At 41.2% G+C, this 10636-nt stretch overlaps 1 protein-coding gene across 1 annotated transcript in view; it reads left to right on the forward strand.

The window, feature by feature from the left end:
* Positions 1–1019: 1019 nt before the first annotated feature.
* The window catches only part of MS4A1 (membrane spanning 4-domains A1), a 14584-nt gene continuing 4967 nt past the window's right edge, over positions 1020–10636 (forward strand). The window contains exons 1-4 of the mRNA XM_015563136.1: positions 1020–1181; positions 7703–7877; positions 8309–8428; positions 9881–9937. Coding sequence (XP_015418622.1) covers positions 7719–7877; positions 8309–8428; positions 9881–9937 — 336 coding nt within the window. The 5' untranslated portion in view covers positions 1020–1181; positions 7703–7718. The remainder of the gene's footprint in view (positions 1182–7702; positions 7878–8308; positions 8429–9880; positions 9938–10636) is intronic.

Below are 10636 nucleotides of genomic sequence, written 5' to 3' on the forward strand. Positions count from 1 at the left end.
TGATCTGATAACCTAGACAGCTACTTAGTGACTAGTGGGAAGAAGCATATACAGTGTGGAGATACTGGACAAAGAGATGATTCATGTCTGGGGTGGGCCAGAGCAGGACAGCGTAAGATTTTATCACACTACTCAGAATGACACACAATTTAAAAATATGAATTGTTTATTTCTGGAATTTTTCATTTAATATTTTCAGACCAAAATTGACTGTGGGTAACTAAAACCCATGAAAGTGAAACCAAAAACAAGGGGAGACTACTGTAGAAGCTGTATATAGTGGGGGTAGGGGGTTCAGTATTTGGGGGCAAAACTTTCTTTGGTTCATCTCTTAAATGTTTGAACTCTCCTGGCTACCAGCTTCCTCCATTCCCTCATTTGATCTGGCACTGGGCTTGATAGCTCTAGCTCCAGCCCAGAATTAAAAGAGAGGGGACACAAGGGAACTAAACAGATGGAGGAAAAGGTGGGTGGAGGAAAAGGTAGGTTTGCAGGTAAAAGTACTATTTCAATTTATATCCCCCAAACATGAAACTCTTGTCTCAAGCTTTTGGGGATGTGGTCTGCAGCACCAGAGTATATTTTTAGGCCATTTCTACTAAATCCGACACAAGACACATGTGGTCCCACTAGAACCCTAAGTGTGGGCCAATGAGACAATATTTGGAGACAGATACACAGAATCTCTCAAGTGTAAGGGCTTAATGATTCTCAATTCTCTCTGCATGGTTGCCTCCTTCCTACCTACCCACTCCTAAAAGTGAAGTAAAAAGTTAAAAGTGTTCACAGCCCATCTTTGCAAAATTTCTAGAGCCCTTCTTGCCCTTGGGGACCCAATATCCACACCTGCTTACAGGGTGGGGGCTGCAAAGTTCTTCTAATTAAGGTTGTGCAAAGTACGTCAGGCAGTCCCCTGGGGTCCTTTTCAAGAAGTGAAACCTCCTGTAAGGCAGAAACTTTTTTCTATGTCCTTCAGCTCTAATAAGTGTATATTAAACCGAAGTAATTGGGGTGATGTCCAAGGTAGCAGAAGTCACTGATTTCCTGTCACCTGGTATCTATCAGCGATCCTAGGTCTGGCCTAACTCACTCACCCCTGTGCACTTGAGAAAGTAGCAGTCAAGTGAACTCAGCAGCAAGCATCAAATCAGCCCTTGAGCCCTAAGGTCTTGGAGACTCAGGTAAGGAATCAATTTTCTATGTTTCAATTACTAAAAGGGAGTAATTGATTGGGGGAGGTATAGGATAGTTTTGGAGAATGGAGATTTTTGCTTTAATTCTAGCACTGTCCTGGTCAGGTTTTCTGATAGTGTCATGATTTGAGGAGGAGTCATATCAAAGCTTGCTGCCCACCCACTCTTAATATTTCCCTTTTTGTCTCTCTCTCTTTCTGCCTCCCTCTCTTTCTCAATTCTGGCAGATCAACTCTGAGTCAGATTACAGCATGTAGATTAAAACACAATTGCCAACCTGCTGGGCTCAGACCTGCACTCTACCACTTACAAGCCACATAACCTCAGGGCAAGTTATTAAGCCTCTGTGTTCTCAGTTCCCTCTTCTATAAAATTGTGGCGATAGTAACACCAATTGCATTATAAAGATTAAATGAGCTAAAATCTTGAAGATCTTAGAACCAGTTGTGTAGTACGAAACAAGAAAGTAACTAGTTGTGGCTATAATGAAAATAACTCTATTCCAATTACTTTAATTTTTTTCCCTTCAAAAGATAGCCCATGAAATGGAAATATCCTTAGATGTTACTAAGCCTCACAGGCTAACATTTCTGAAGGGGCTTGGTGGACACCAAAATGAACCCCAAATCCTGACTCAAATCCATCACAGAAGCTTAGAGTAAAAGTGGGCACTGGAGATGAGAGGAAGCTCTAATGAAAGAGGACAAAAATGAAATTTAACCATGTCATAACTATTTTCTAAAACCAGTATATAATGTGACTACTTTTTCTGTTTCCCGTAAGATAATTTGATCTCACTGATCAGACTGCCTTTTTGTCCGATGCCCTGTGCATTTTGTAAACCTTCTCTGAAGAGGCAGTTCAGTTTAATGTTCATTCTAACGTTTACTGACCTCATAGTATGGAGAAAATGAGTTCTCTGTGTAATACTAGTAGGAAATTTCCTTGCAGGATTTACATCCCATTAAAGAAGCTACAATATGGTATCTAAAGAAAATAGTAAGAAATGCAAAGAGCTGTGACTTTGAAAGAGAAGTCGATGCCATCAGTGAGAAGGGCAGGAACAACCTCGGGTCATGTGTGTGTCTCATGGGGAATTTGGCTGAAAATGCAGGGGCAGGAGGAGCGTTTCACAGAGGAGAGGATTGAAAGGAGAAAGCGAGAGGCCTGTCCAGACCAGTGGCTCTGGCTCCTGTGGGAAACAGCGGGAAACAATGGGATGGAGCTTAAGAAGTTAGGTAGAACTGAACTGTGAAGGGCTTCTTCACAGGCAATGACGGTTTGGAGAGAGAGTTCAAGCTCAGGAAGGGCATGACCTAAGTAGTAATTGAGGGCATTGGATCACAGGATAACATTTCTGGAGCAGGGTGGTGGACACTAAATCTTGCTTCAAATCCATCACGGAAGGAGGGAGGGTAGCCCTAGCCAGTTTGGCTCAGTGGATATAGCATCAGCTTGTGGACCAAAGGGTCCCAGGTGTGATCCTGGTCAAGGGCATGTACCTTGGTTGCAGGCTCCTCCCAGGCCTGGGCATTGGTCGGGCTCATACCGATGTGTTTCTCTCACATCAACGTTTCTCTCTGTCTTTCCCTCAATTTTCACTCTTCCTAAAAATCAATGGAAAAATATCTTTGGGTGAGGACTAACAAAAACAACAACAAAGAAAAAAAAAAAAGAGAGAGGGTGGATTAGAAAAGAGAAAGACTGAAGGCAGAAAAGCAAGATTTTTGTGCTCAAACCAGGAGAGGAAATGAGAATTGAATGCATGAGGTGATAGTGGAAGTAGAAAAAGGTTCACCTGCAAGATAAGGTACATTAAAAGGCCCATACAGCATGACCTGGCCATTGAGTGAACTTGGGAGACAAAGGAGCCCAGTGACAGATGGCTCCAACTTTTTATGCCTGGGTGACAGGGGAAACAGAAATAAAGCAATCTGAGGGACGATGCCTGAGGAAAGGCTGGGGACTCTGCAGCATGGTCCCTGCAGAGAACAGTTCCAGTTGAGTGACTCCCCTTCAACTGGCTGTGAAGCATTGATGAGTGAGGGGGCAGAGAGGAAGTGGAGGAAGAGAGTGGAACCATAAGCTTTTAAGAAACTTTGGGTAAAGGACAGGGACACTGGGCAGTGTTGAGGGACACTGCTATATTAAAGAAAGGGCTTTGAGATGGGGGGACACCAGGGTACATTTTACTATTTAAAAAATGGTCTGGTGCCTACAATTTTCTTTAAATATTACATATTTTATAAATTGCAAGATATCTCCTGTTCTCAAAACAATACTTTGAATCAAGAGATAACAAAAGTAGCAAGCAACAGAGCTGGGACTAGCTCCAGCTACATGGGTATTGGGAACAGTGAGACTGATGATGCAACAACTGACTCCTTGAAGGACTAAAATCTTGGTGGATGGGGATAGGCTGAGATGCACAGGCAGAAGGAAAGGAAGCAAGAACATTCTTCCTAAGAGATAAGTACACAGGAGGCCAGAAAGGATAAAAAGGCAGAAGTATTTTGAGTGGCAAAGGAGGAAGTTGAGGTAACGAAGGGGGAAGTTGAGGTAACAAAAGCTTTGAACTTCTCAGTAAATGATGCAGTTATTGGACCTAAAAGTCATAACTCAAACCAAAACCCATGAAAGCTGTGAGCTCTCCTTCAGTGGGTGAAGAGAAACAGTGGTATCTTTTAAAAATCAAAAGAGATTTGCCATAAAATGGGGCAGTGTCTGGTAAACCGAGTCCTTATTTTGATATAGTTTAGTGAAAATAATATACTATTATTACCATATTTTGACCAATGTGGTCAGTAACCCACATTGGTTATGAATTATTAATGTACCAATGAGTCTTTGGGCATAACCATGTAGGGCACCGTGTAAGTAATTATGAACAATTTTTTTTTGAATAGGGCAAAGCTTCAGGAATCTACAATATCCTTAGGAGTATGTGGTCTACTTTTATATATTCCCATAGAATGAAGCTTTCATTATCCAGTCATTCTATAATGCCCTGGAATAATATAATCTATCTATCTATATATATAAAGCTTAAGTGACCATTCAACCATTTGACCAGTACTTATGATATGCACTGACCACGAGGGGGCAGGCACTCAATGCACAGGCATGAAAACATGGATCAGACTGATGAATCTTAGAGGGAAGATGGGAGAGAGTAGGGCAGGAAGAGATTAACCAAAGATCTTATATGCATACTAGAGGCCTGGTGCATGGATTCACACACCGGTGGGGTCCCTTGGCCTGGCCTGTGGGAATCAGGCTGAAACCGGCTCTTTGACATCCCCAGAGGGGTCCTGGACTGCAAGAAGGCACAGGCAGAGCCGAGGGACCCCAACAGTGCACAAATCTGTGCTACAAGCCTCTAGGATAATATAATATAATCTATACTAATAAAAGGATAATATGCTAATTAGACAGGATAGACCAGACATCTTCCAGACTTCCTTCTGGACAAAGCCATGTTGGTGGGGGCCAAGGCAGAGGCAGTTAGGGACAATCAGGCAGGCAGGGGATCAGTTAGGGGGTGATCAGGCAGGCAGGCACAGGCGATTAGGGGCAATCAGGCAGGCAGGCAGAGGTGGTTAGGGGCAATCAGGCAGGGGAACAGTTAGGGGAGATTAGACCAGCAGGGGAGCAGTTAGGGGCAATCAGGCCAGCAGGGGAGAAGTTAGGGGCAATCAGGCAGACAGGCAGGCAGAGTGGTTTGGGGTGATCAGGCAGGCAGGCAGGCACACTGGGCCCCTAATATAATATAATATAATATAATATAATCACACACATAAGTATATGTACATGAGAGCATATTTGCATAAGAAATGAAGTAGCATATAGAAACAGGTATGCTTTTGTTTATCTACTACCATTTTAATCTTAATATTTTTGAAAGCTTTGTAGAAATTTCCATAGCAAGACATTATTTTAATAGAGAAAATATAGTTTTCCCTAATGGTCATTACTTCCATTAGCCACTGCAGACATAGCCTAAGTAGAACTTGCTTACATAAATGGCTTATCTTGTCAATAATACAGATACAACCTTAGGCCATTGAAAAAATATGGAGAAATTAAAAACAACAGAAGTTCAATCATCTAGATAATTGATGACTTTTGCTCTTTATTTTAAGTCATCCTCACTAAAATGGGCCCTCTGAAGAGGAGTGTGGTGACTCCCAGCTCATTCCACACTTGGCATGGGAAAATTAACCTCTCTGAACCTCCATTTCTATGTTTGCAATAAGACAAAATGCCTACTTAGTAAAGAAGGTGTTGGGAGAGTTGGAACTAGATGCATATACACTAGTCCTGGCTCATAGTAGATGCTCAGTGAATAACTGTATGTGGTATAGCTTGTTGTGTGGCAGAAAGAGCACCAGTCTCAGGGCCATGGTGTTGCCTTCTGGTTTGGCTTGATCACTGGGAGCAAAGTCTTTAACAAGGCATGTCCCATCCCTGGGCCGCCATTTCCTCATTTGTCAAATGAACAGAATGGTTTCTGAGGTTCCCCCTGAGTAGCTTTAAAAATACTGTCTGGTGACCAGTTTGTAAACTCTGTAGTGGGCTACACTGATATATTCCTTTTGGTTGGTACAAAGCAGATCCCCAAGACCATATGACATATGATAATCTAGAATTTGAGCAAAATCAAGTGCAAAGCATTCAGTCAAATCTTCCTCTCTTCCCTTCAGCTAAGACAGATATTCTTTCCTCAATTGATTTGTAATCACCTAATTTGAAGGAGAAGAGGTTCATTAGTAAAATAGACTGAATTCCTATTCCCTACAGGGTACAAAGCAGTCTGATACCATAGGTACCTCATTGTAGAGGTCCAAGTCCACATTTTAAATCTCTACTAGTCATGAAACTTTGAACAGTTACCTAACTTTTCTATGCCCTTGTTACCTTCTGTACAAAGTAGGGACAATGACTTATCCCTAATCTACTCTGTGAGGCTCACATGAGATGCCAGATGTGAAAAATCTCTTTGTCACTATAAAGCAGGTACAAAGGTGGGGCCCAGGAGACATCCAATTACCTGTCTCATGGCACACCTGTAGTTGCCTGGCTCTGTGTGACTTCAGTAAGATAAGCAAGGTGGACAGACAGTCTTGGTCTCCATGTCTCCTTACACAACTTGCAGTCAATAAAGACAAGAACAAAGATGTGTCCCAAAGAGAGATTTCCAGAGCCCAGGAGAGACCAAATAGAATTCATGTAAGAAATTGACATAAACAAATGAATACCAGAAGAAAGTCCAAGGTAAAGAGGGCTGAGCAGTCTTGAAATATTAGCACTGGGAAGGACCGTGATAATAGGCACTGCCTAACTTCAGAAATGAATAAATTATGAATTCTAAGAACAACTAGTATTTACTACGTTCTCACTATGTACTAGGCACTTTCACATGTTAACTTCTCACAAATGTCTGTGAAAGGGGTATTGTGCTCATTTTTCAGATAGAAACAAGAGAAAGTAATGCTCAAAAGGTAATAATGCTAAAAACAACAACAGCAACAAAAACAGCTAATAATCATTCAGACATACATATCTTGCATACATTTATTTCTTCAATCATACTTACTAGGAAACTACTAAAATACTGGATTAGAGAGAACAAGGTCTCTGCTTTGATGGAATTTATAAACAAGCAATTAAATATAATGGGGTGTTGTGGGAGAGAGTAACTAGAAGGTTGAATCATGGATTGAGGGTTCAGGGAAGGCTTCTCTGAGAATCTGACATTTGAGCTCCATCTGAGTAAAAAGATACCAGCCATCCACAGACCATCAGCTCATTTAAACCTTATAGCAACCCTATGAGAAAAGAATTATTATTATCTTCCATAACAATAGTTCAACTTGAGGCCCAGAGACTTTTTAAAAATTTTCCCAAGGTTCACAGCAAAAAGAAGACTCATGATTTAAACCTAGGCAATCTGAATCAGGAGGCCCTGGTCTTACATACAACCTTAGAGAGCCTCCTTGAAGTGATTAACTCAAGGTCACAGAGTTAGTAGTAGAGGGCAGACTAGAATCAGCCCTTCCTGACTCCAAGGACAGACATCATCATATTCTGTCATGATGCCTCTGGTCCATCACAATGAACAAAAGCAAATAAGCATAGGAATAAGGGCAAGTCTAAACAAAATGCATTTTCCAATATTAAAGCATAAGAAAAGCATCCAGGGTTGAGAGACAAACAGAACATGCAGATATATGAGCATGGTGTTTACAAGATAAATTATGCCCCAAATATAGTTGTCAAGAATACTGGCAGCAAACCCTGGGCCCATATGTCCTTGCTTGAGATGCCCCCTCCCAATCCAGTAGGACTTGCCTCAGATCCAAAGTCACAAGGAAGAGGCCATGTTTACCCTCAAAGACACCCATGGGAAAAAATACTGAAAAAAAGTATTCAGATCAAATGACACAAGATAAAAGACTACTGAAATCCTGTTCTCTCTCTTCTCATTTTATTATTTGTTTTATTTTTAGGATTTTTGAGGGTGAAATGACAACACCCAGAAATTCAATGAGTGGAGCTTTCCCAGCAGATCCTACGAAAGGCCCTATTGCCATGCAACCTGTTAAAAAAATAATTCCCAGGAAGGCATCTCCTGTGGTTGGCCCCACACAAAGCTTCTTCATGAGGGAATCCAAGGCTTTGGGGGTGAGTCAGTTACCCTCCATTCCATATTCAAGGGATTCTCTGGCTTATAGAAGTAGATGCTGTAGACCAGGTACAGGATTCAATCCAATTTGAAGGTATCTGATCCAACCTGAAGTGTTCTTTATGTCTGAAATGGTGGGTCAAATCAAAGATGTACAGAGAAGTTATCACAGTAATCTTTTGATTTTGAGACTTACATATGATAACCCAGTTCATCACCAACATCCTAGGCATATCTACCTTGGAAATGAAACATTTTCTTCACCCAGGTGGTGAAGAAAATGAATCCAAACAAGACATAGGTCTTGGCATCTTCACCACTTCTTTTAGGCATTTTACACAGGCCCAAGACAGGGCTTCCAGCTTTACTTTTGCTTTCTGACTTGAAGATGATTTAAATTCACTCACCAGTGCCCCTATTTTCTCCACAGGCTGTCCAGATTATGAATGGGCTCTTCCACATTGCTCTTGGTGGTCTCCTGATAATCCACCTGGAGGTCTATGTACCTATCTGTGTAACTGTGTGGTACCCTCTCTGGGGAGGCATAATGGTGAGTAAAAATTCACAACCATTTGGGGAGTGATGCAGACAAAAATTTTAAAAAGACTCCACAGGAATACACCAGATTAGTTCTGTGCTGAGGAAAGTTGAGTAGGAGATAGCTTGTCTGATTAAAGTAATTTGTGGAAAGAAACTTGACTAAATTGAGTATGAATGCCATGGTTGAGAGTTAGTCATCATGCTTCATGTGAAGTCAGAGAAAGATATCCTACATGAATCTGCAAAGGGAAGGAAGGGTGTTCAAAGCATGACTTATCCAAAGTCAAGTTGGGCAGGCAAAGGAGCACTAGACATTTGGACTATATAACATGGTGTTTCAGAAAGCAAAAGGGGGTACGACCATCCCACTTCCAACTGGTCCTTCTTCCTTACAACTCTGTTTAGTTACTATTGCACATGGTGAAATTAGTCCCATCCCAAATGAATCTCCCGTAGATTATCAGGAGAGCAGCATTCCTTATGGCTGTTTCATGTACATGTTTTTCAAGCTTGTAGCCTGTCTGGGTGTGGTATGGGGCAGTGGTGTTTATATCGCCATTACATTTTAATAGTTGCTATGATAAAGATGAGCCCAAGATTTTCTGAACAAGGGGAGATAGATTAAGAATTTTCTTCATTTTTTACAGCTTGGACAGTAGAAAAGGAAAATGAGAAATAATTATCATCACTTCCTGTAGCAGCCAACGTTTTAATGGGGTGCCTATGACATTCAGGCCAAATATTTCCTACATTGATTCACTCTTCATTAACATTAGTCATGTAAATTATTGGGAACTACTAAGAGCAATTATACAGAAAATTTTTAAAAGAAAAGCAAAACTTTTAAATTCACAGTCTGACTACTAATTGACATGGAAATGTAAATTCTGCCTCTTTGTGTTTTTTTAATTATTATTATTTTTTCACCCTCACCGGAGGAGTGAAGATATTTTTTTCCATTGATTTTTAGAGACAGTGGAAGGGAGGGGGTGGAGGCAAGAGAGAGAGAAACATCAATGTGACAGACACCATGATTAGTTGCACCCACACACACACCGGGACCAGGGGGCAGAGAATAGACCTGAAACCCAGATACATGCCCTTGACCTGGGCTCAAACCTGAGACCCTCTGGTGAGCATGTCTACACTCAAACCACTGAGCCATGTTGGCCAAGGCATCTTTGGTTTTATTATATTCCTAGTCACAGCTCCTCAGTTGGTTGAATAAGAGGCATGGATTGAATGTAGTTGAACTTGAATAAAGGGGAAATATGACCAACTGAAAAATAAATGAATCCAATAAAAATGGCTAAGTAAATTAGTGAAAGTGATTGAAAGTGTGGATAGCTTTTTTACAACCCAGTTCTCACTGTTAAAAAGTAATCACTCTCTCTGCTTCTCTCCCCCTCTGCCAATTCTCCCATCTCCACACCCTTCCCCACTACCACTTCTCTTTTCACAGTACATCATTTCTGGATCACTCCTGGCAGCAGCCAAGACAAACTCCAGGAAAAGTTTGGCAAGTAATCATATGTTCTTCTCTCCCACCCATCAGAGGATTATTTGATTTCTCAGTTGAAAACAAGGACCCTTAAAGACCTTTGGAATCACAATAGCATTGAGTTCTCTCAACCCTTAAAAGCAAAAGATCCTCTACAATACGATTGTGATTTTATTTAAGAAAAACTTGAAAATGAGATCTGCCTGAAATGCATCCATGGAAACAATTTAAAGGCAGATGAAGAGCATGCTTATGATTTTATGACTGATAAATGCTGTGTGAGACTAACAAATCTCCTTAAAAGTTATGTCGTTTCTCTCAGGCTGCCATTTAGGACAGCTATCTAATCAATGCTATGATTGACTCAAGTCCTAGTTGATGTTGAGCTGCAATTTTGAGCTCAGTTTATCTCCATGTACCTCTGAGTTTTCACCTGTAAAATGAAGATAACAGTACTTGCTACCACATAACATTGTCATTAGGATGAAATGGAGTAGTATAAAGGAAAGTGCTCCGGAGGCACTTTCACCCCGGAAGAGCTCCCATATTGTATGGGTCACGAGCTCACCAGGTTTTCTCCCCCAATTTTTTTTACACCTATTAAGCTATTGCTGACTTGAGTCACTTCCAAAGTCAGTGAGGGATTGAGTGAATTGAAATGCTCTACTCTAGAGGTGGTCTGACAAACTCAGTTTGTGTGTGTGTGTGTGGGGGGAG

This window comes from Myotis davidii, unplaced genomic scaffold, assembly GCF_000327345.1.
Source record: "Myotis davidii unplaced genomic scaffold, ASM32734v1 scaffold818, whole genome shotgun sequence".
NCBI lineage: Eukaryota > Metazoa > Chordata > Mammalia > Chiroptera > Vespertilionidae > Myotis > Myotis davidii.